The sequence below is a fragment of the Sphaerodactylus townsendi genome, linkage group LG11, assembly GCF_021028975.2.
Source record: "Sphaerodactylus townsendi isolate TG3544 linkage group LG11, MPM_Stown_v2.3, whole genome shotgun sequence".
NCBI lineage: Eukaryota > Metazoa > Chordata > Lepidosauria > Squamata > Sphaerodactylidae > Sphaerodactylus > Sphaerodactylus townsendi.
The window spans coordinates 49,901,330-49,928,087 of NC_059435.1; the positions used below are offsets into that span (position 1 = coordinate 49,901,330).

The 26,758-nt window shown below is 40.8% G+C and overlaps 1 protein-coding gene across 7 annotated transcripts in view; it reads right to left on the reverse strand.

The window, feature by feature from the left end:
- The window catches only part of DYNC1I1 (dynein cytoplasmic 1 intermediate chain 1), a 202,978-nt gene that overhangs the window by 148,570 nt on the left and 27,650 nt on the right, over nt 1–26,758 (reverse strand). For 4 of the 7 annotated variants that reach the window (XM_048510898.1, XM_048510902.1, XM_048510900.1 and 1 more), the window contains exons 5-6: nt 20,432–20,491; nt 18,957–19,072 (exon numbers count right to left, since the gene is read on the reverse strand). In XM_048510898.1, the coding sequence (XP_048366855.1) occupies nt 18,957–19,072; nt 20,432–20,491 (176 nt within the window). The remainder of the gene's footprint in view (nt 1–18,956; nt 19,073–20,431; nt 20,492–26,758) is intronic. The other 3 variants (XM_048510901.1, XM_048510904.1, XM_048510903.1) reach the window with 1 other exon arrangement.

Consider the following 26,758-nt stretch of genomic DNA (forward strand, 5'->3'; position numbering starts at 1 on the left):
CTCTGGTCATGGAGGGTTTTTTTAGTTCTCATAATTAATGGTTCCTTGAATGGCTTCTCCTCTTCCAAAGTTTGCACTGAAGTTCTCAGAAGAACTGCTTGTGTGAAAAACTGTGTAGAAGTTATTACTTTTCTTCACATCAAAATGTTTTCCAACACTGGTTCAGCTAAGTGCAAGTGTAGGGTGCTGTCCATAAACAATTGCTTGGTACATTTCTGTAGCTTTTATGTAGTAGGTTGGAGATCATGCAGTTAACCCCGACATGTATAGGAAGGTCTGTTTGAAGTTCTTATCTGTATCTAAACAAAACAATACAGGTGAATAAGAACCTATTCCATGGGTTTTGAGTGAATAGGGATGCTAAATTCCAGTTGTAGTGATTCAAAAGCAATTCCCAATGTTGGTGTTGCAGCGTGCCAAACTGGGTGATGTTTTACATGACTGTGAGCTTCAAATGCACCAAAGGATGCTGAAGTTTACTTCTCTTTGAAACTTTCTTGCAAAGTGACACTGAAATTTGAGTTGAGCATTCACATCTTGGTTTCAGAGCAACAGAATAACTCTAAGGACAAACAGAATGCATGCCTGTGCCCAGTGGTGTGATTCAAATAATTTAACAACTGGTTCCGGTGGTGGGAGTCAAATAATTTAACAACTAGTTGTTTACAAGCACCATTTTAACAACCGGTTCTGCCGAAGTGGTGCGAACCTGCTTAATCCCACCACTGATTGTGCCCCTCTGGCATAATAGAGTAGGAAATTAAGCAAATGTGAGCCCAGCACCTCTGATTTTAGAAAGTAATCCTTTAGTAGAGGATTTATTTATTTTAAACATTTCTGTCCCAGGCCTCTCCCAATGTACCAGAGGCAGGTTGCAACAACAACAAAAAATAGGCAACAAAACTAAAAACATACCAATCACTATTAAAAAATAAACTAAAAATACAGATGATCTTGAGACAAACTGGTTGATCTATTCACAAGATTTTAAATATGCCAACCTTTAAAATAATTCATATGAAATAATTCCCATTAATTCTAACAAAGGGAGCTTTGACTCTCAAAAGTTCATATCTCAAAATTTTTCTTCGTTTCCAAGGTGCCACTGGACTCAGATCTAGCTATATTAAATCTGTGTTTCTCTCAATTGGAACTTAAAGTTAGTTACTTTATGAATCTCTTAAAGGCATGGGCTGATTCCACATGAAAGTTTTGCTCCAATTCAGCAACTCTAGATCTGTGCCTCCACATGACATTTTTGTTGTTCCACACAACATAGTCCATTTTTTTCTGCTAAATACTGGGTTTTTTAACCTGAAAAAAAACCTTAATCTTTGCATCTTTTTTCACAAATCTGCAAAGGATATATTATACCTTCCATTTCATTTTTTTAATGCCCCCTTCCTCTGCATTTTCATAGGCAGTTTCTGCACGGGCTGAAAGCAACGGCTTCAGCCCGGTAAAACACCGTTTTGGCAGGGACCCTTCGCACAGGTGCCGCTGCCAAATCGATGCAGCAGTGCTCTATGCCCGCCAAAACGGTGTATTCAAAACTCGCTTGGGGAGCAAGTTTTCCTGCAAACGCCAGCTTCCATCCGCTGCCATGCGAACAGGAGTGGGTGGAAGCCGGCGTTTTCCCCTCCCCTCCATTAACACCTAGTTAGGTTATGATGAGAGCCATGACATTCTGATCGTTACTTTCGAGGAGGGAAGGGGACACACCCCCACGGCCACAGCGACGGCTGAAGCACCGGAGACCGGGGGGGGGGTCCCCTTCCCTCCTCAGACTGACGATAGAGTGACGTGGCTGCCAGCAGAAGGTAAGGAGGCATTTGGGGTTGGGGAGGGGAGGGGAATACGCAGCTGTGCGGAGCTTGCTCCAACAGCTGCGCATCCCATGGGGCCGTTTGTGCAAATGGCCCCAGAGCTTGCATCGGCATGATTAATGCCGATGCAGGCTCTCTTCCTTGGCTGTGCAGAAACAGCCTTAGTGAATTGCCTTTAGTATCTTTGCAGACACCAACAAAAGTGAGATTTTTTTTAGAAGAGATCAGAGCATTATGATAATACAAGTGGCAAGTATTTTTCTCAGCTCTCTCAATTAGCATTTGAAAAGTCCCTGAAGTGCTCTCTCACCTTTCCCCAAGCATTAAGGTACCAATGAGTTTTTTCAATGTAGATGACCACAATGGGTCACCCAGAACCATCCAGTTATCAGTAGTACTAAAGGTTTCAAATATGGCATTGTTTAAGAGCAGCACTATGCAAACGAAGGGGGAGTAAAAATGGGTGTAGTACTGCATTATTCTTGAGAAACACTAAGTGTGCACCAACAAATTAAAAATATGGAAGGAGAATCATCATGGCAGCATGAAAGTAATAAAATCTACATCTTGTGTGTAAGAGAAACCATGATGATGAACAAAAGTGGGGAACATATTACCTTGTGCTGTGTAGAATCTTTTATGCAAGTATCAATGGAAACCCAGTCATTTTGACAATATGACCACCATGGAAGAAAGCCCCCATATGGAATCTGCCCCCTTCTTGCACTTAAACCAGACTGTTTTCATTCAAATCAAACTAGTGAATGAATGCCATTTTAGAGTTTGGGTTTCTGTACAGGTTTCTGTACTGTACAGGTTTCTGTACAGGTTTCTGTACTGTAAGGAGACTCAAGACAGCTTACAAACTCCTTCCCTTCATCTCCCCATAACAGACACCTTGTGGGGTGGGTGGGCTGAGATAGTTTTGAATTAACTGTGACTAGCCCAAGGTCACCTAGTAGGAATGTAGGAGTGTGGAAGCAAATCTGGTTCACCAGCTAAAAGTTCACCTGCTCTTAACCACTACACCATACTGTCCAAAGATATCATTTTAAGTGACGTGTAGGTCTTCTTTGATATATCACCAGCAGAACAATTGCACTGAATGTCAAGTTCTTAATAAGGAACAGAGCACTTACAATCCAATCTCAACTCTTCTTGTACTCAGATAAATACTTGGTCAAATATCTTTATAGTGTTCCATAGTAGAGACAACAGAAGCTTGGAGAGGAGAAAGGATTGAACTGTCCATCCCCTACTGCCCTGACTTGGATAGGTCAGGCAAAGCCCAACTTTGCCCAATCACAGAAACTACGCAGGGTCAGCCTTGATTAGTATTTGCATGGGAGACCACCAAGGAAGTCCAGGGTCGCCATGCAGAAGCAGGCAATAGTCAACTATCCCTGAACATCTCTTGTTCTGAAAACCCTACAGCAGGGGTAGGGAACCTGCGGCTCTCCAGATGTTCAGGAACTACAATTCCCATCAGCCCCTACCAGCATGGCCAATTGGCCATGCTGACAGAGGCTGATGGGAATTGTAGTTCCTGAACATCTGGAGAGCCGCAGGTTCCCTACCCCTGCCCTACAGGGTTGCCATAACTCAGCTGAGACTTGATGGCACTTCCCTCCTCCACCACCACCATCAAGTGCTGGTTTTCCAAACTAACCGCTCTGCATGGTTCCTCTCCAATAAAGGAAAAGTCATTCTCAAATTCAGTCCTCCATCTCTCAAGGCATGTTGATTTTGAACCTAAGCAGATCAAAAAATATAATGCTCTACAGGCATTGCCGAATATTCTAGTATAATAGGCAGGCATTCCAGCATAAGCATTTAAGATTGGGGTACAAGCAGATTGCTAATGAGGGGTGAATAGTAGAAAGGAAAAGAAATAACATTTGCCTGCCTTGGGGACTCGTTATTACAGAATGGTTTGATTAAACGTTTACGTTATAAAATTCAGTGAGCTTTTAATCATCTTCCAGTCCCAGATCCCAGAGCACTTTATAATAACTAGGTATATTTCATTATACATCCCCCCCCCCCAATAAGATGAAGTTGGCTGTAGATTTCAGTTAATTATAACTAGGATCTAATATAAAAATGCAGCTTTCAAAAATGACCCCATTTTCCTAAATCATTCCTTTTCAAAAATCACCGATTATTGTATTGATTTAATTGTTTCTGATTTGTCTCAAGACTAGACACATCCCGTGCCATAAACATTTCATGAATAAAGGCAACTTTTTCCCCATAGTTTCCCATTGGACAGGGGGGAAAACCCACTGTGGACACAGAAGTTGATTTGGGAAGGTTACATGGCTGGTGCATGATAACTTCACATTCACAAGTGAAACACAGCAGGCCAACTTTATAAAAAGCAAAACACAGGGTGTATGGTCCCTCCACTATGCACAAACAAAACAGAAACTGTCCTGACGGGGGACTAGAATGTAATGCAGAAACAATCACTGGAAGGCTCCGTGGGGTTTTCTAAATAAACACAAAAGCCAGGGCTCTTAACAGGTGGCCAGGTTTGATATTCAAATCATTAAGATTTTACATGTGGCGTTTTCATTGGGGGGGGGGGGGGGGGGTTACTGCATGATGGACAATCTGTATATATTTGCAGATGTGGTGTGCATGGAAGTCGAGGAGTATAATTTGAAGCAATCTCCCTGCCCAAGAATAGCTGAAGGCAATGTCCAATCAACATACTGTCAGTGTGCTGCGCAGCGAATAAATGAGTTGCTTTAACAGGAAATTCCAACGGCAATTTTAATTCTGATCAGGCTTCAGGAAGTAGAAAGAATAAAAACACATCAATTATAGTGACAGGAAGTTTTAAATCACATGGCTAGCAGCTGCTGCGAAAGGGAGCCATCCCATCTGCCAGATTTTGGGGGGGGGGGCATGAATTTTGGTGTTCAAAGCTCTTCACCAAAACTTGTTAGGCTGACACTAATTCCCTAATTGTAAGCAACAGATTTGTACAGGATAGCATGGGAGAAAATGAATTACCATTGTGACAGGATCAAACTGCTGATTTCTTTATAACATAACACACCAATGACAACACCAAATGCTATTGTACATAAAAGTCAGCTCATTTAAGAAATGGCTTCCTTTTTCACTTGCAGTTGTGTGGTCATTTTTTTAAAATATACAACAGTCACAAACTGACTTTTCTCATAAACTTGGGTAAATGAGAAAGCTACGCTATCTGTAATAAACAGCTCACTATATAAATGTTCACACTGGAACCCGTGCTACGTTTCCTGAAGTCAAACACTGGTATTAACAAAATCTGGTTCATATTTCTTGCAGTCGATCCCTCCCCCCAACCTCATTAAGCCCTTTGAAAGTTTCTGCTATAAGCTGTGGGAGTAGATCAAGGAGATTTGCTTATTTTCTGCTACTGCTTTAGGATTATTCAACTGCTTCTTACTGAACAACATAACCAAGTAACATAAACAACACAGATCCAGAATGGTGATCCAAAACTCACAAAAAGTTGTTCTCAGGAATATAAATTGTCTACTGAGCCACAAAGCAGCTGATGATTCAACATTTTTGAAAGCAAGGAGACCTGTTAAAAAGTAAGCAAGAACCAGCTGACGTTAAACACTTTGGATTTCCACCGAGTAAGCATAGACACAACTCCCGCTGCTGAAAGTTAATGAGATACTTCCAAGTGCTTGTCCTTAGCTGGATTGTGCAGCATTTTATTTATTTATTTAAAACGTACACAGCTTTTTCAGCATTGTTACACAAAAGATGTATGTCCTATACAACAAAAAAGTGTAAATGATCAGAAATAGTATGTACAAATCAAATCACGACAGATTGTCATAGATTGCCAACCTTGCCTCCCTAAGCAGAGTCACACCCTTCTAAGTTTATTGAAGTTAATGTTGTCAGAAGGTTGTAACTCTGTCTAGGATTGCATTAGCCAGTTGATTCTGGCCATGAAAACCTTCAACAATACATAAAACAGAAACTGTTGTATTAACAGTACTGTTAATACAACAGTTTCTGTTTTATGTATTGTCAAAGGCTTTCATGGCCAGAATCAACTGACTATTGTGGCTTTTCCAGGTTGTGTGGCCAAAGTTTGGTAGTTTTTGCTAAACAGAACATTAGGAGCAAAAACTACCAGGCCACCACCTCAAACCCAGAAAGCCAGCAACAGTCAGTTTCTCTTTTGTTTTTAAGGTACTGTGATTTCAAATTGTAGTGTGGAATAGGGAATTATTCCACAAGCAGCCAAATTCTATGAAACAACCATCAATTGTGTCAGTGACTGTGAATGTTAACTGAGTTTTTGACTTCAGACAAACTGCTGGAAGCAAGAGCCAAAGTGTGAAGAAGGGACTCAAGAGTGTGGTAAAACAGGAAATATAGCTTGTAATCCAAAATCATGCCAGCTACTGCTATTCTGCCCATCAGTCTTATTAATACAGTTCCATAATATAGTTCCTTTACATGAGGAATGTGACTGAGCATGTTTTCACTGTAATCCAGATGAGAATTCACACCTTCTTTTAGCCAAACCCCAGTCTTCAACTTTCACTGCTTTTGCTATGGGTGTTTCATTGACTAATAAAACCTGGTGCAAATTAGACTTACTTTCTTTTCAGTTTTGTTAGTTTTAGCCACTTTGTACAATATATTAAGGGGGAAGGGTTTGTAATAAATGTGTTGTGCTTTTGGTTTTTCTCCTCAATTGTTTAAAGCATGGCATACCTTAATACTATTCCCAGTGTCTCTGATCTTCACCCTATGTACATTTGCTCAGAAGGAATGGAGATAAGTAATTTCCACAAATGTACAGCCCAGGCATTTAATAAATTTCAGCCTTCTATACTATAGAATCTGTAGTGCCTTTGGTTCATCTGTACTCCACCTGTACCTTCTTGAAAACCAGGAAGTACCAAGCTTCTAAGAACCCCATAACAAGTGATAAGATTTCTAACAGATGCATGGGTATATGTGTATTATTAATTAACAAGTTTTTTCCCATTATCTGGAAAGAAAATGTTTTACCATCCAGATGATTTCTTTTGTGTCATGGCAATGAAAGCAGTCTTCATCATGATTATTTCAAAGCAATATCCTATATAGCTTGATGTCTAGCCAACCCACGACCAAACATGCCCATGTGAAAAGTAAACCTCTTGCCTAGTTCAAACTAGCCACCCATATTGTGATTATCCTTTTCATAGCACATAACGCTACCATGCTTTTGGTGTGCTTCTAAAGATTTACAGAACACATATATGTAGTCTGTAGGCCTAGGTCTGATTAGTAGATCAATTATATTTTGTTAGACCTTAGGCCAGAGCCAGAGCAGATAGCTAATGTGTGCATGGGCTTTCATTAATTTGCATACTTGGCAAAGGCTCATGGGGTATGCTTTTGAAATGAGCACCATAACATTAAAAGGTGGCATAAAGCAGGACTAGGCTAACAGAGGCCCCCTCCGCACATGCAAAATAATGCGTTTTCAAACCACTTTCACAACTGTTTGCAAGTGGATTTTGCCATTCCGCACAGCTTCAAAGAGCACTGAAAGCAATTTGAAAGTGTATTATTCTGCATGTGCGGAATGAGCCTAAAAGAACAAGAGGGGATTGATCGAAGAGCATTGACCATAGTCTTTTCTGAAGAGCAGAGCCTGCTTTACAAGCTTTGGATCTGGAAAGGACTGCACAGAAAGAGCAAACTTGCTAGCTGGAAGAGCTGAACTTTCTTCCTTGAAAACTGCAGTTCCTAAGAAAAGTTGAGCAGCCCTTCTTCCAGGGTAGCAGTAACTGGAAAGAAGAAGCAACAGAACTTGCCATAGCTGAACTCCTTGAAGAACTGCACTGAAGCACCCTAGTACAGACCTGCCCATCTTGTCTTGCCAGGAGAAAAGGGGAACTGCTCCTAAGGCAGTCACAAGCTTGAAGACTAATCCAGTGTCTTTCGAGATAGAGTTCCTGCTGTGGCAAAAAGAATTTTCTGGGACTCTGTGCCAGTCTTGATCCCAAGAAAAGCACACAGCGCTGTTGATACCTTCTGCAAAAGACTGTGAAGAGGACTCGATCATAAGACAATGGTTAGTGAGCCAGTGGTGATATTTTGGGGGATGTTTTCACAAATTATTTCTGTTATATTTTAATACATTGGATTTATATTTTGAATTGCCCTGTACTTTGAACCTTTGGGGACTCAAGGGGTTACATATAGAACCTGCTTCCAACTCTGGTGCTCACTCCACCTTCAATGTCACAATCAGTAGTCCCATTCTATCAACAGGATGTCTCGACCATGGAAGCCATCAAGATGGCTGCCAAACCTCTGCCCTGTTTAATCCAAAATGAACTTCTGTTGACAGTATAGTTAACATACTGGCTCAAAGTGTGACTCAGTAGTTAACTGTGATGTTTAGGAGACTGTTTATAAAATACCTCACCACTGCAACATACATGGAAAAGGACCTTGGGCTACTAGGAAGGAGGCTGAAACATATCTCATATAAAACACATCATTATGCACTAAAGAAACTTTCCTTCATCCAAAAAGAATGGCAAAGCAGCTGGAGGCTTATTCCAGGAACCACATAAAGTTTTAATTAAATTCATTAAAAATTCTTTGTCTCTCAGTGGGTTGTGGGGGGTGGGGCAGACAGAACTGCTTAACAATGGCCAAGGCACAATCCAGTTTGTCAAAACTAATAACAATACAAATGCCTTTGGTTACATTGCAAACACTGCGGGGAGGAGAAAAATTCAGGAATGTCTAACAGTATCATGTTTACTGTGAAAAACTCATAAAATTATTACAAGATGTGGCCAGTACCTCAGAAGAATCTGTTATCCTGTCAATTGACAAAAAGAGCTGCTAATGAAGAGGGCTTTTTTTTTTAACAACTGACAGTATCGATCAGATATCCATTTCATTTAACATTGAGAAATAAGGGAACAATGGTGATGGCAGTCTGCATTTTGCAGCAAAGAACTGTCAATCTTCCATTTTGAGCACCATTCTGTAAGGATGGACTCTTCAAGCTATCATGTAGATTAGGGGGTGTCCATTTCTTTTTGGACAATCAAGAATCCAGAAGTTTCAAACCACCAATACTGATAAGGAAAACATTCGTTATAAATGTTTCAGGTAAGACATCTTAAGGAAAACGTTTACAAGTTTTTAAAAAAAAAATTATAAAAACTACAGAATGTATAATTGACTGTAACTCTGTGATTTAGTCTGAAAGAAAAATAACTGGGTTTTGAGACATACAGTAATCATTATTTATCATTTATAGAGCCCTACAATTTAAAGCAGCTTTGCTTTTTAAAGAAGTTTACAGGCTGATCTTACCCACGCTTATACAGAAATAAATTCCACATAATTTCCTTGGATTTACTACCAAGAAAGTATACATAGGGCAGTGGTGGCGAACCTTTGGCACTCCAGATGTTATGGACTACAATTCCCTTCAGCCCCTGCCAGCATGGCCAATTGTAGTCCATAACATCTGGAGTGCCAAAAGTTCGCCACCACAGACATAGGGTCATCACTGTAGCCATGTGACTGACTTTACTATAGAACTTGTCCACAGAAGAACCATGGAGGACTGGAAATGCCACACAGTGATTTTTGCCCATTATTGCAGAAATGGTATGGACAAATCAGGAGAATACTTCTGGAATAACTCAAATAAAGATTTGTTTGACCGTGTCATATCTGATGTTGTGTGCTGTGGCTATAAATGAAAATCTGAGCTGGAATCATACCGGAGATCTGATTTGCTATAACTTGATTGATATTTTTGTTGTTTTTGTTTGCGTAGGAGGAAGGCGATTGTATTCCTTTTCTTAATACACTTGTATCTGGCTTGTTTTTTAATTGCTATTTCCTGTCAATTTGTGCATTTTATGTATGCTCAATTTTACCTAAGATTGTAAGGGCCATTACTAAAACTTGAAGTGTTTTTAAATATTTGGGATATTTGTATGAATCCCATATTAATAAACTATTTCAAATCCAAATCCAAAATCTTTATTAGGCATAAAACCGGTGTGTAATAAACTATTTGCAATGATAGTTCTTTTGAAATATTGTCAAGTTCTGTTTTTTAAAAAGTCTTGTTACATTGAATGGGCAACATTTTAATAGAAAATAGAATATCTGCTGTTCCCTTGAGTTCTTCAAAAGCCTGTTGTGTGCAAAATTTCTACTTTGACCCTTGGCAGGTGACCGCTTCTGTTAGTAAACCAATGAAGAGAAATAATGAAGTTCCTGTGAATGGCTAAGGTTATTTCCTGCAAGCCCAATTTGAGCTGCAGTGGCAGGGAGCGGCAGAACATAAGACTTTTCAGGTCTCCAACATGTATGTATTCACCTGCCTTGTTGACAACATGAAGTCTATGAATTGAACTAGAGCGATGCATTTTTCTCTCTCAATCAAAGAGGCCCATCCCAAAGGAGAGGTAAAGATCAGAGGCGTAGATGCGATGGGGACATCTGGGGCATCTCGTCCCAGGCGTCGCCATTGCAATCACGTGAGCAGTGTGGGGGCGGTTCGGGGGCATTTCGGGGTGGCTTGGAGGTGGGGCGGGGGGGGGGCGTGCAGGCAGTTTATGCCCCTGGCACAGTTCCCCCTCCCTTCATCACTGGTAAATATTGTGTATTAAAAAGAGGTACTAACATGCCTACCACTTCTGCAATGTGTGTAGCCTGTTCTACCAGCAATATTTCTACCTAAAAACACCTAAACTCTACATACAATGGATTGGCACAGAAAACCAATTAAGTGCTAAGAATTAATAAAGCAGTTATTTTTATGTGATCCTCAAAAGTACTTTTCCGCAGTCCACACAAATTGTAACTCAGGAGTTGTAATTAAAGGCATCTCAGCAGCCTTGTCATAGTGGTGCTTCAAAACCTCTATTTTTGCTGTCCCTGGTAAAGGGGAAGTTTATAAAGCGGCAGGTAGGCCAACAGACATGGTTACTCAGCTGCATTTGGCTGTTAGTCAACATGAATATTGCAAAGCTAGGGCTGATTCCACATGGGCCAAAAACAGCGGTGTGAAAATGGTGTGAAAATGGTATAAAATGGTTTAAAACGTAAAAGGGTTTATACCATTTTCACACCGTTTTCACACCGCTGTTTTTGGCCCATGCGGAATCAGCCTAAGTTTCAATTTCAGTGGGTTTGGGAGTACTAAAAAGCTGAAAAAAACTCATAATACGTTCCCCAGATAAGCAACCACAAGTAAAGGCAAAATGCTTTGGGGCAGTAGTACTAGAGAAGAGAAAATTCTGCTCTTTCCTCCATGCAAGCACCATATCAGCTTGGGGGGAACAGTCTGCATTGCCTGGTGCTTAAAGCACCTGAGAAAGACATTTCAGAGTGAGGAACACAGGAGAGGAGTTGAATTCGCTATTCTCAAATGCTGTAGCCATCAACCATATTGGATACCTCACACAACAGTTTTTTGTAGCGAAATTTTACATCTTGGAATCCAATCACATATCCCCAGCATTCCATGTGATTTGGCCCTTTAGCTCTGCACAGATCATGTGCTATAAGCCTGCACAAATTCCCCAAGCAATTGCTGACTTTGTTTTGAAAAACCTGTTCTGCCTCCCTCCCCAAATGTCATACGGCCTCCGTTCAAATTCACTTTTCAATGCAGCATGGTGGTTTGCTGTTCAAGAAACGGTTCAACAGCCCCCTGGGATTCACAGAATTTGTGTCTTAGTCCTTTGGACCAAGACAAGCAGGTATCATTAGTTTTGAACAGCAATACTGTCCTGCTGCATCATAACCTGCTGTTTTAAGCACACCCAAAGGTGGTAATGTGGAAGCAGGCAATAGTAAACCAGCTCTGAAAATCTCTGGCAATGGAAACTCCATTGTGGTTGCAAGAAGTTAGGTGTGACAGCAAAAAAAAGTTTTAAAAGTTGCATGCCATGACAGCCTCATCTTGCCCGCCACTATTATAAAAGTTGCAACTTTTCAAACCTTTTTAAAAATTACCAATAGTGTACATGTATAACCTGCAGCACGATATTCCTCCTATGAAAAAGCTCTTTGCTCCTCAGTTGTAGCTGCTGTAGAGGGTCACATTAAATTATTTAAATTATTTAAATTATTAATAATTATTTAAATGTGGGCAGAAAATATTAAAGATACTTGCATTTACCAAAGCAGAGAAGTTCCAATTGCACAACAGAAAAGAAGCAACTTACTTCTCTATATCACTGTAGTAGAAATGCAGAAAAGCATTTCAAGAAGTTAGTTGGTGTGCCACAATTCTCTTCTGTGCCTAACTCACCTTTAGGGCCAACTATTGGGTGGGGGGAGTTCTCTTCCTTTAAATTTGGGAGTTTATGCCTTTAATAAGAACAGGAACAAAGGCAAAGGTCATCAGCTGACATTGTGAGAGGGTCCTATGAAATGTGTTCCTGGCAAGGTTAGTAATGGCTGATCAAGACCATAGGTGTAAAACTCCTGTGGTATGAAAGTCAGAAAGCACCTCACCCACATTAAAGAGCATGCTCATTGGTGGGTTCAAGATTGGGGCTGTTTGTCATCATTTGTTCTCTTTTGCTAATATCTATCTGCTGGTGCATTAATAAACCCTTCTGATGCCAGCCAAGGCCATTTTGTGACCTCATTGTTTCCAAATCCTAAAAGATTCGTTGCCATTTGATACTAAACATTTGGCAAAATGACTGTGGATGTGTTTCATTTAATTTGTCTTTTTGTTCTCTCACGAATGTGAGTGCTTGTATCTGCAGCTATTCCATCAGTACACATTTACGGCATGTAAACAAAATACCTGTGTGTGTTCTTTCTACACCGCGTGAGGAAAAAACAGCTTGATTTGAGAGCTGCTCATGGGTTAAATTGTGTGGTGCTCTTTCTCTGCAAAGAAAGAAAATCCCAGCTGGACTCCAATTTGCATACAGGTGCCACCAGGCTCACAGCTCAATACTGATTTCAGATGTCAGGATATGGATAGCAGGGCAAAGGCGCAGGGAGATGACTCACAGCTAGTTAGGAGACCCTGAGGTCAAGGCCATTTGCTCTCAGTCTGCACCAATTGTCACCAGGTGTCCTGGCGGCTCATTCGATTTAATGCTTTGAACTGGCATGCCAGATTTAAAGACCTGTTTGATAGCCACCCAGTGGGAAGGCTGAATCTGCTCCCTAGGACATAATGACAGAGCTCTCTGGTGGAGAAAGATATCACCATTCTGTAGTTGACAGCCATTCTAGGCTCACTGATAGGGAGACAGTGGGTGGAAGCTCCTGGAAGGGCTCTGGTGGACCACGTAGCAGATTCTGCCCACTTCAGTTGAATCTCCAGTCATTCACAGAATTATTCTCTGGGTGCCGCCAAGGAAAGAAATCTCACCATTAAATTTAGCCCTACTTTCTCTCGCTTGCCAGATAAAATCTTTAGGCATTCACTAGGTATGTAACTCACAGCACACTAACAGAGGTAAAACAGCATGCAGCACCTGGACCCTATTTTTTGAAAAATAAATTGTTATTAGACTGCTTCAAATGTTCAATTACAGAACAGGATAAGAAGCAGAAGGCCTATTGCTTTCAATGCAATGACCACCATTGTGAAGCATCCGCCCAATAAGTGTTTTGTACTGCACACTTAATAACATCAGTATAACAAATAGCTATTTAATGGGGAGGGTATCACATGAATCATACGTGTTTAAAATATTCACTTCTTTCTGGAAGCAATGGTCATCACTGGGCTGAAATGGATATACAACCTTGTTTAGAAAATAGGGAAGGGGTCATTATGACTGTTCAAAGTACTCCTATATAAAGCTATAATTACATTGAGATAGTATAATGATTGGAAATGAGACAGGGTTCTGTACACAGAATAATTAATAAGAGAGAGAGACCAATTCTGAAGTTGGAATTCCATTTAAAGTCAGGCTCATCATGAGATCTAACCCCTTTTTTTCAAGAATAATTTAAGAATTGTTTATTCTTATCAAAGCTTGTTTTTCTTTTGAAAGAGAGAGCGAGAGAGAAAGGGCATTTTAAATAAATGAATATAAAAAAGATTCAATCAATTCCTCCCAATCCTGCCACTATAAAGAAACGAGGAAAATTACAGTTAATGTGGACATTAAAAGTATTTATTTCTAGAAGAATTGGTGGGCATGAGATGCAGCTGTGAATTGTGACCCTCTGCATGTTTATTCTGACTTCAATGAGACTTCGAAGTTGGTGTGCACCAGAGTGCAACCTCAGACCCAAAACAGATGTCACAGAAGGGGGGGGGAGTCTGATGAGAACAGAAAAGCATTCAAGAAGATAAACTGCAGGGACTCAGTTGGGGGAGGGCAATCTTTAATTCCCCATCTGCTCCCCCCACTTTCTATTAAAATCAGACTCCTTCCCTCTCCCCTTTCTGCACAACTGGGGCAAAACTGTTTAAACTTGAGCCCCTTGGTTGTAGCATGTATAATAACTTTCATCTTAGTTTTATCCACAGTATTGGTTTCTAATTAAACCACTAGAGGGCACTCTTTGTAAATGTCTGAAACACATGATAAAATTCCCTTTGAAAGTCATAATATCTGCACTATTTATAGATTTCGGTTCCAAAGCACTCCACAGTTTTAATTTCCAATCAGTCTCATGCTCACTGGTCCCAGCTTGGGTTTAGCATGGCTTCAAATAACAGCTTTTCCACAAATTGAAAAAACTGCAGTTACTGATAGACGCACTGCAATTTAATTTCATCTTTTGAAGAAGAAACGGTGTTTTAGAATAATCTGAAATCATGCAGCATAAATAAAAGTTAAGTAGTCAGTATTTATATCATCTGAGTTACAAACATAGATGATTCTGCTTCAATGATTCCATATTTCTCTTCTTTCTTCTTTGTAAAATCGACTGCTAACCTCTATCAATCAACCAACAGCCAAATCCTTCCCATTTTTCTGTCTTTTCCTGGACTACCACTGCACAACATTTTCCCAACCCTTCTCCTCTGACAAAACCAGGTTTGGCCCTAGAAGATATTCTATACCATGACTGTTCCAGGAATATGTAAAGTAATAATATAGTCAATCAAGTATAATAGCTACTGTTATTCATTTAGAAAACATCTATGCTGCCTCTCCGGAAAACCTCCTCAAGGCATCTTACAAAATAAAACACTATAAAACATGAGAATAAAAACAATATAAAACATTTCACAGCTTAAAATGTCTTGTAAAACAGTTTTCAGGCTAACCAACTTGAATTTGGAGGATAATAAAGTGACCACCACTGTGATATAGTGGTTAAGAACAGTGGACATTGATTTGGAGAACTGGGCTTGATTCCCCATTCCTTCACAAGAAGCCTGCTGGGTGATTCTGGGACAGTCACAGTCCTCGCAGAATTCTCTGAGCCTATGAAGAGGCAACCAAGGACAAACCACTTCTGAGAACATCTCTTGCCTTGAAAACCCTACAGGACCCCCATTAACCCACTGTGTCTTGTCAGTACTTTCCCCCGCCACAAAATTTAAGCATTTAAGCATTTTAAGCATTTTTTTATTGTCATTGTGCACGCACAACGAAATTTACAGCCGCATTCCTCGATGCACACAATTTCAGACTCATACATCATACTCATACAATTTCATACAATACATCATACTCATACAATTTCTTACTCATACCCCATCCTCACTTTCCCCTTCCTCCACCCATCCCTACACAGCCCCAAACACATCAACACGAAGCCGCGGAGTTTAGCATAGCCACAGCTCTAGTGTAGAAGCTGTCTCTAAGCCTCTTTGTCCTAGATTTGATAGTCCTGTATCGCCTACCAGATGGTAGCAGTTCAAAAAGAGAGTGTGCTAGATGAGACGGGTCCCTCAGAATATTTTGGGCTTTTTTTAGGCTTCGGAAATTATAGAGTTCTTCCAAGGAGGAGAGGGGGCAGCCGATAATCCTTTGTGCAGTAGTGATCACCCTTTGGAGCGCCTTCCTATCTGCCACTGTGCAACTGGAGAACCATACACAGATGCAGTAGGTTAAGACACTCTCTATAGCACAGCGGTAAAAGGACACCAGGAGTTTTCCATCCAGTTGTTGCTTCCTTAAAAGTCTCAGGTAGTACAGTCTTTGCTGGGCCTTCTTAACCACCGCGGCAGTCTGTATGCCCCAGGTTAAGTCCTCTTTAATCATAACGCCCAGAAATTTAAAACTAGCCACCCGCTCTACTTGATCTCCATTTATAGTCAAGGGCTGAATTTCTGAACTATTCCTTCTATAGTCCACTATAAGCTCCTTTGTCTTGATAGTATTAAGAACCAGGTTATTTTCCCTGCACCATGAGAGCAGTCGGTCCACCTCACTCCGATAGGCAGACTCATCCCCTCCAGAGATGAGCCCCACCACCGTTGTGTCATCGGCGAATTTGATAATGGTGTTACTATGATAGACAGGAGTACAATCATATGTATAAAGGGAGAACAATAAAGGACTCAACACACAGCCCTGTGGCGTTCCCATATTTAGAGTAAGAACTGAGGAAACCCGATTTCCCAGTCTAACCCTCTGGGAACGTCCAGACAAGAAGTCCCTAATCCACAAACAGATTGAATGTGAGCCAGGGAACACCGTGTGTGTAGACTTAATTAAAAGGTAATAGGTACGCAAAAGGAAAAAGCAGTTCTGATAATCTAATGATTGTTTGAGAGATATCATTTCTTCCTAACTGCAGTCTGTGTCTCCACACTGGAATCAAAGAAACTAGTCTAAGGAACATATGGTGTTCCTTATAAGCAGGCTTCAGCTCTTGAAAATCAATACTAATCTTGTCACAAATGGAAATTCGTAGAAATTCAATCACTGCCAATGTTCCTACCAGCTACTAGGAAGTATGCAGAGCCTCACAACATGATGGTACCACTCAAAAAAGCGAGCACAGAAGAAAGGATCATTTCATCACAGGATAGAAGGACTTTTTGACGGCATCCCTGTACCAGGCACAACACCTCCTCCAGTTCCTCGACATCTCTAATGAATAGACAGAAGGCAAACACACAAGAATACCCCCAATAGTGCAACAAGTAAAACTAATATTGTTGCTTCATCTCAACAGATTTACCTCAGAAGTTAAATTGATTCACAGAAGTAAGATAAGATGGTTGTATTTACTGATCGTGGGTGATGGAGAAGACACCTACTTGTTTAGAAAGAGAGCTTCCAACCCTCTATCATGGACAGAGGCAGAAGGAAGTGATGGAAACTGTTCCATGGGGTAGAATCCAATCAACTTCTCCCACCAAACAGGCTGTGCAAGCATCATGGGACCTGCATGGTTAAACACCATGAGCAGAATTGGGCAAAGCTGTGTGAAAAAGCTAGCTGGATCCAACCGGCTGAAAATGACAAGTTGCCTGCAAGCTTGATCTCAATGAGAAAGCTCAATTAGAAAGCTCCGAGGTCCCTTTTGCACATGCAGAATAATGCACATTCAATCCACTTTCACAATTTTTTGCAAGTGGATTCTGCAGTAAAGTCCAGCTGCGAAGTGCATTGAAAGTGCACATGCAGAAAGGGCCTGGCTCTTGCAGATGCCTTTAAAGGGAGAGAACAGAGAAAGAAAAAAGTGACAATCACAGAACCAGGTTAATCTGGAGGTTAGTTTTGATGTATAGAAGGAAGAATCAAATGCATTTCTATCTGAGCTTAGAATACATCCCAAAGGGTCAAGTACATAGCCTTGGCATATAAACTTTATTGTCTAAAGCAATTTACAATTTATATGTGTTTTCTTTCTCTGAATGTTTCACACTTAATGTCTGATAGCAAAAATGAATGCAGCACCCTGCAGTTCTATGATTATGAGTGCAGCTCAGCCGTATGATCAGTTTTGTCATGGGATCAAGTGCACTGTATGATGATCTGTGATGTGACACAACTATTATAAACATCATCTAAGAGGAAACTGCCCTGCTTAAACCTATAAGAGAAAAACAAGGATGTGAGATCATTATGCCTAGACCAGGGGTCTGCAACCTTTAACACCCAAAGAGCCATTTGGACCTGTTTTCCATGAAAAAAAACACTTGGAGCCACAAATACTTTTTGACATTTAAATGAAAATAACACTATATATATTGTTTTTTTAACCTTTTCACTTTGTATAAACAATTATAGTGTGTTATGAAATCCATGAAGTGCTACATCACCATCATCAGCCAACCAGGCAACTGGGACAGGAAAGCCGGAAGTGGCTTAGGATAGCTGTCTCGGACTGTGCCTCTCTAGGAACGGGGACTCTTTCCCATTAACCCTTAGGGCAACTCTCCGAAGGAAGCTGAGAGGACCCAATATCCGATATGTTAATTCCACATTTTGTACATAGATATCCTTTTTTATTTTTGATTGATTGATTGATTGATTGATTGGATTTATAGGCCGCCTCATCCCCGAAGGGGATTAGTTTCAGCCGACTAATGGTTACTCCATAGGGTTTTCAAGGCAAGAGACATTCAGAGGTGGATTGTCGTTGCCTGCCTCCATATCACAACCCTGGAATCTTTTGGAGATTTCCCATTCAAATACTAGCCAGGGTTAGGGTTGAGAGTGTGTGACAGACCCAAAGTCATCCAGAAAGCTTCCACAGCACAAGCGGGGATTTGAACCTGGGTTTCCCAGTGCCTAGTCCAAAACCTTAACTGCTACACCATGCTGACTCTCTGTATTCCAATACAAAAGGCATCACAAAAATGGCCTCATCAGCAGGCTGTATAGAACCAAGGCGAGAAAGAACAGATCGGTTTGCTTAGGAGAAGGACAGAAAGGCAGGAAGTGGAACAGAGGCAAGGAGATGGCTGAACAAAGATGCTATTTGAATAGGATGCGTGGAACTTGAGAAGAGAGAAAGGAAGGGCAAGGGAATTGAGGCAGAAAGAGAAACTCATGAGAACAGTGGGCAGGGAAAGACTTCACACAGGTCCCAGACAAGCAGTCATTCAAATAATCAAGCCAATGGTGACCTGTGAATGTCTTAGTAATATTAACATTTATCAAAGTCATTATATTGAAAAAATAATTAAAGACACTCTATAATGAGCATTCATACCTTCAGACCGATGAGTAGACAAAGGCGTTTGAGTCTCCTTTGCATACGACACCACTTCCCGAGGCAGGAAGTCTACCTGGGTAATCTTTGACACACCCAGCTTGTGCAGGCGGCGGCTTGAACAAACAAACAAACAAAACAAAACAAAATATTAGTTGGGGACCGACAACAAACAACATGTTGCCTGCTAAGATGGCATTTTCTCCTCCAGAGCAGTTGACCACTTACATGAGGGGTGAGATGGGGCACAGGAAAACAGAATCAGTTTCTGAACTGCTTGCAGCTACTGTTAAATTGTGAACCTGAATTAGAGCCACACATATTCTGAAGCACATTTGAGTCACGAACTCTCGCTTGTAAGGTACCATGCCCAATTTATTATCATCACCAGAATCTTTACCAGACCCTTTCCCAGGAATTAAATTTAGATGCTTTAGGGAGAAGCTAGTATATGTGTGTGTGTGCACACATGTACAGCAAAACTAACTGAAATGAACTTTGTATAAAGCACACAGTGCACTAGCCTGTCAAATAGAGAGTTGTACAGCCCTGTACTTGATGTTTACAGTTGCAATTGCACATTATTTAAAGGACTGATGTTGGCAAGGCCTAGTGGTTAAAGTGTCAGACTAAGGCCTCTTCCGCACAGTGCACATTGCAGGTGTGCGAAATAGCAAAATTCACTTGCAAACCATTGTGAAAAGTGGATTGAAAGAGCACTATTCTGAATGCGCGGAAGGGGCCTAAGATATAGGCCAAATGGATTTGAATCCCTGCTCTGGTCTGGAAGCTTACTGAGTGACCTTGTGCCTGCCAGAATTGCTCAGCCTAAACTACCTTGCAGGATTGTTGTTGCACAGATAAAGCAGAGATGGGGAGAATGACATGAGAAGTCCTCCATTAGGGAGAAAAGTGACATATGAATTCAAAAATTAAAATATTGGGTTCAGGAAGGAACAAAATGGATTATTTCCCACAATGAACACAGAACGAAGTGATGAACATTTCTTCCATTTTATTAGTTTCTAGACATTTATTTTGAATCATTTATTAGATTTAATATTTCGTCCTTCCCAGACAAAGTCGGCTTTGTATGCAAAGTATGCTCTCCACATACACGCTGCTCTAACCACATTTCATCTACAATGAAATTAGTAGCCTTCTCTTTCAAAGAACCTATGTGTTCTCTTCTCCCCCAAAAGTCAATAGTACCAATGGCACCATTCCCACTCATTTGAATGGAAAGTAAAGGAATTCTTTTCAGGAGATTTTACGTCTCTCTTCTCAGAAAAAAATGGCCTTTCCCAAATTTTGTGAGCTTCAGGTAAACCAGACTAGGATGCTGATGATTCAGTGTTTTGGTAAATACACAGGATGAAACAAAAAAGCCCATTCAAGAAGCAATTTCAACATAATTCTTGCAAATAAAGTAATAATATTTTTTTTAAAAGAGAGAGAGAAGAGTGGACAAATACCCAAGTTCAGAGTCAGACTGGAGCTGGAGCACTGAAGGGTCTGTGTCCCACTGCAGGGTCCTAACGTAGTTATCAGCCGCACAGCACAAGAGGGGGGGAAAAAGCACACAATTAACTTAAGTGATGGGGGAAAGAATCACTTCCTAACTCACATGCCATATGTAGTACAAGCACCGAACAGTGAGAGCACTGCTCTAAAATACAGCAGGGAACCACAGGTATTCATGGTAAAAAAAAAAAGAACAAGTAATTAAATCAGTGTCAAACCATAGAATATTACATCCCCAAAGCAAAAAGAAGAGGCTTCTTGTGTTCAGTTTTGCTCAATTAAAAATGACAAACCTAGAACAATAAATCTCAGGTGGGTATATAGATTTCAGGTTGTAAATGGGACGTTTAATGGGAATATAATGGGTATATAGATTTCAGGTTGTAAATGGGACATTTACTGTCAATAATTTTAATCTAGTCCAAGCTGATTTTATTCACAATAGGGAGTAATGTGTAAAAAATGCACCTGCATTCAAAGTTAACACACTTGCACACAGTGGGGTTCTGAGGGTGAACTGGAACATCCACATAAGCTGCTGACAACATTTCCAGACCGCACGTGTCTCAATTTTTCCATGGAGTTCCACACTCACACTCACACACCCCTTTTTGTTCTGGAAATATTTCTAACAAGCTTTTGCTTCATTGTTTTTGAAAACACTTGTGCCACAATGTTTTCCCTAAAATGTTTTCAAGCTAGCTTCCGTCACAGTGCGATCATACTGAAACAATCTTTAAGGCTACTTCTGCACATGCAGAATAATGCACTTTCAAACTGCTTTCAATGCTCTTTGAAGCTGTGCGAAATAGCAAAATCCACTTGCAAACAGTTGTGAAAGTGGTTTGAAAACGCATTATTCTGCGTGTGCGGAAGGGGCCTTATATCCCACCAAAATCCACAGTCAGTGCTTGGTCCACCATTTTTTCCCCCATCCCTCACCTCACTGCTTCCACACCTAATTTGTACATTTCTTGCAGACTCCTCTTTTTTTGCCATTTTATTGGATCATTGAATCAGTGAGACTATGTAGCATCGCTAGAGCACATGTGCAGAAAAAGCAAAAAACAAAAATTATGCCAGCCAGGAAATAACTTCTGAGGAGAGCAGTGCAGACAAACATTGTGTACAATGATGGGATGGAAAACACCTTCAAAATGGGGTAAGTGCAGTGTGCAGAAAAGGCCGGGAGAAGCAAACAGGTATTTTAAGTAATAACGGTTAATAAATGGACTTTCAGTATCACAGCCAATGTGTCTAAGGTTTCCAAAGCTACCATTGACTTTTTCTGCTTATGACACAAGAGATACAATTTATATAACAAAAGCAAGCATGCCACTTACAGTACACAAATAGCTCCATGGCCAGCTAATTGGTTAAGCAAGTTAGATAACTGTCTAATAATTCAGATCTAAGGATGAATTCATATGATTCTGCTTTATGTGGTGAATTTCCTAGGGGCTGACACACACAGCCCCATACAGAAACCATTCCTGACTCCCTTGTTTTGTGCAATTTGGTCCTTAGGCACTAAACTGCAGGGCCTTACTATGGGAATAATGGTGTATTCTCCAGTGAAAGAATCACAATTGCCACATTAAACATGAAGTGAGCCAACGATTGCATCAACAAGTGGTTAAAACAAAAACAGACTGTGAAGGGCTCCAAAATAATCTCTCTAAACTAGGGGAATGTACCTTAACATGGCTTTAATGTATATATAAAGTGATACGTATAAGGACAAAAAAAATTCCTAACTTCACGTATCAGCTCAGGTTCCATCAGTATATATGTGAAGTTAGGAAAAAATTTTCCCCCTTATACGTATCACTTTATATATACATTGTAGTTTGTTCGGGGTTTTATAGGATGCAAAAAAGAGCAAGTGAAATTATTAGGGGGCTAGAATACAAACTGAATATGGGGTTGGTATTAAGGAAGTAGCCCTTAAGTGGTTTCACTCTCTTCTGTCTGACCAGACATAAAGAGTCTCCACCAGCAGGGGAGAATAATTAAGTGGAATTTATCACGTGGAGTTCCACAGGAGTTCTGTTCTCTCACCCATTCCCTCATCCATGAGACCGCTGAATGAGAGTCACAGCTTTGGGGATGGATGTCATGAATATGCAAATGACACCTAGCTTCTAGATCAGGGGTAGGGAACCTGCGGCTCTCCAGATGTTCAGGAACTACAATTCCCATCAGCCTCTGTCAGCATGGCCAATTGGCCATGCTGGTAGGGGCTGATGGGAATTGTAGTTCCTGAACATCTGGAGAGCCGCAGGTTCCCTACCCCTGTTCTAGATGCATCCAGATTTTGGTCATTTCATGTCACAGTATTCCATTTAACTATGTACGGGTATGAAAGTTGGACAGTGAAGAAAACTGACAGGAATAAAGTTGATTCATTTGAAATGAGGTGTTGGGGGAGAGTTTTATAAACACCATGGACCGCCAAAAAGCCAAATAAGTGGGTTCTAGATCAAATCAAGCCTGACTGAATTGAAGCTACTGTTCTTTGGCCACATTATGAAATGAAAAGTGTCACAGTCCAGCCTGGCATCAATGACAGCGAGGACTCCTCAGAAGAGGAGGGACCCTGTGTAGCTAGCCCAAAGCTGACAGAAGATGACTAGCAGAGAGGTCAGGTGCAAGCACTCCGGAACAGTCAGCTCAGAGGCACCTCTGCTTCTGACTCTGAACCAGCGAGGATGGATCAGTCACGTGGCCATAGCTCCCTTGAAAACGCGAAGGAGAAGGCTGAGGTCAGAGCTACAGGCCCAGCAGCTAAGTGCACACCAGCCGCATGGTGATTGTGAAGACCAGAGTTTGCAGGACAGCTCCTGAGAAGTAGCCTGCATATGTGATGTCCCAGAGTGTGGTTATAAAGACTCCTGAGAGCTGTCCCTGGACATGGCTGCAACAAATTCAACAAACACTGAACCTGCTGACACCCCACTCATAGAAACCTAATCTTGGATAGAACTGCTGGCTTTTTGCAACTCTTCTGGTTTCCTGGACCTGACTTTGCTCTTGGAAATTCCTCTGGCTTCTTGTCTCATGGAACTGAACATCCAGTTGATCCCAGCCTTCAACAATGCATTGCAGTCCTATCATTTATCTCATGGATAGATTCACCCCCTGCAACTCACATTTACGAAGGGGAGGGTGGGGGAAAGGGCATATGCCACACGCTGACACATCAAGATGAAATAATCGATATCAAGTCCATTAAAACAGAAAAAAAAGCTTGGAAAGGAACCGCAGCCAGGCATTTTCAAAAACAACTGAAGGGCAGCAATTCTTAAAGAGAAAGCGTGGAAAAGCTGTGCTGATCAGGGCAAAAATGCGTGCAGATTCTGTTTTGAAAGGGATGCCTTCCAAATGAAAGAAAAACCATGCAACAAAATTTTTGTTCAGGATTTCTGAGACGATTTTGCATCATACACAGAAGAAAAATAAAGAATTATTAGAAAGTATAATCGTCTCCCTACACACTTCTTTCTGCCTATCAACACACTGGCACACAATCTGAATACTGAAATAGGAAAAAAATAAAGATCTGAATGCTCAGTGCTTGGGGGGGGGGGGGGGGGGGGGAAACACTTGCTGTGCCTAATGTGTTACAGAAGTTGCATATAAAACTGAACAAAGTGAAAATCACCTCTGTAATGCTGCCAAGGTCATTAATGAAGAGTGTGATTTGCTGAGTCTACGCCAGCTTCTAATGTTATGAGTGTCTTGGGGCCACTTACACCTGCACACCCGGGATACTTAGGAGGGGAAAAAAATACATGTAGCTCACTCAAGGCAATCATTACCCCTATGCACCACCCTCTTTCAAAACCTGACAAGCTTCCCAAGTGACAAGCAATATTCCATTAGGGAGAATTCCATTACGGCGTGATTAAAGAAAGAGCGGGGGAACTGAATTCTCAGCAGATGAAAACAACAGTGGCTACTGGATGAAAAGGTCTCCGTTTGGAGCCTTCACAAGGGTTTGCCCTTGGTTAGGACACGTGCGGGACAGTGTTGACATCTGGTGGGGGGGGGGATTAGCTGCAAAGAAGGTGTTAACAGTTCAGGAAAGAGTCCACCTGCAGGGATCAGAGTGGACAACAGCTAATAACGCCTGCAGTCAACGATAGCCAGTGACACACTTGATGGTCTGTGATTTCCTGGCTTCAGTTCTTTGTGTGTACTTTGGGAATAATTAATGCTTCTTTCAACAAAGATACTGGAAGGATGGGCTACTGGTATTTTTACTAATCCTAAAGATGAGCAGTCTCTGGGTAGAGCTTAAGAGCATGATTTAGTGGTTCAGAGCAGTGGACTCTAATCTAGAGAGCTGGGTTTGATTCCCCACTCCTCCACATGAGCAGTAGATTCTCATCTGGTGAACTAGATTTGTTTTCCCACTCCTGCGTACGAAGCCTGCTGGATGACCCTGCCTAGTCGCAGTTGTCTCAGAACTCTCTTGGCCCCACCTATGTCACAAGATGTCTGTTGTGGGGAGAGAAAGGGAAAGGAATTTGTAAGCTGCCTTGAGTCTCCTTACAGGAGAGATAGGCAGGGTATAAATCCAAACTCTTCTTCTTCTCCTAATACCAAAATTGAGAATGGCTTGTCTGGAAAGTCACTTCTTTGGACCAGCAAACTTTAATCTTGGGCATGTGGAAGAAGATTGTTATTAGGCAGGGGTGTGTAAACAGGACTCTGCACAGTTTCAGATACATGCTTTTCATTGTTATGATGTTATCAGTTCTAGACACAAGGAAGAACTTTGGCATCACTTCCTGAACAAACCCAGTCTCAATTGCCTGGGCAATGTCAAATGGAAATCCAGATTTTTCACAAGTCATTCAGTCAGTCAGCTGAATGTGCATGTGAAAAATGCCATTAAGTCACAGCTAATTTATGACGACCCCAGCAAGAAACAAAGGTCATTTGCCCTTGCATAACCTTCCTTGGTGGTCTCTCTTCCAAACTTCCCGGCTTAGCTTCTTAGATCTGAAAAGATCAATCTATACCATATTGCCTTCCCTTCCGATCCACTAAATTCCTTTGTATATTATTGCCCTTTTTAGCATTTTCTCTCAACATAACGGCATGCCTCACACAAGTCTGTTAACACGAAAACGGCAAAAGTGGAAAGTGTGATTTGCACTTCTTCCCTTCCTCCTTTGTCGGCATCATCAGAATTTTAATTTTGAAAGCACCTGGAGTTACAATCAAATACCAAAAGGGGTTGAGCTAAAAATTTCAAAATATGTAATAATTATAGTTATTATATGGTGCACACCAAAATGTTTGTTATAAGTACAAGACTATACCTCAAAAACACAATTGAAATATTTTTATTGTGGAGAGGGTCTTTGGTATCTTAACTTTAAACTATAACTCAGCTCACGTATATATTTTCATTATCTAGATTCAGTGCGAGCCAGTTTCAGTGTTGAAAGGCCCACGGTTTGTGTTAATAGGCAACATCAGGCCACACAGAACATAAAGTTTATAGGATATCATATTTAATTATTTGTCCAAAAAAACTCCAGTTATATGGTTATATGAATTAGGTTTTCTCTTTTTTCTACCCTCTTCTTAGGGTTCTTCATTTTCAGATAAAAATATCTGTAAGGTGTACTTCCACATTTATTATCTTGAATAATCTTGTGTGTACGTATGACCACTGAAGAAGACTGAATAGACCAAAACACGAACAGTTCCTTGCTGCTCACTTCTATGATTGTACCATTAACTGTGTTAGAGATTTGTGTAACAGTTCATACTGATGTTTTAAGATGTAGCCTGTATTTCAGGCCTTGTGTTTTAACAAATGTTTTGGCATGATAAATATAATTGTTTTGTTATAGATTTTAGTTTTCAGTTCAGCCTTTGAGGCTTCCACACACAGGCATCAAGGCTCTTGATAACATCTGCTTCTATACCTTCAAGCTCATTGATGGTGAACTGAATCATCGGGTCTCTGGTATTTGTTTTACAAGCCTTTTTTAAAATCTGCAAACCACTTGGGAATTAATTGGATATTTTTACTGTTGCTTTTATGTGGACCTCAAAATGATTGTTATGTGCTCCTTTAATTAATTTGTCTATTTTTCTTTGTAAACTGCTTATATGAACTTCCACAGGCATATTTCAAAGAATTACATTAGTATCTGAACAAAGTTACAGCAGTCTGTCTACAAACCTTACATGACAATATGGGAAATGATGCTAGTGAATCTCACACTCCCTGTCATATCTTGAACTACCCATTT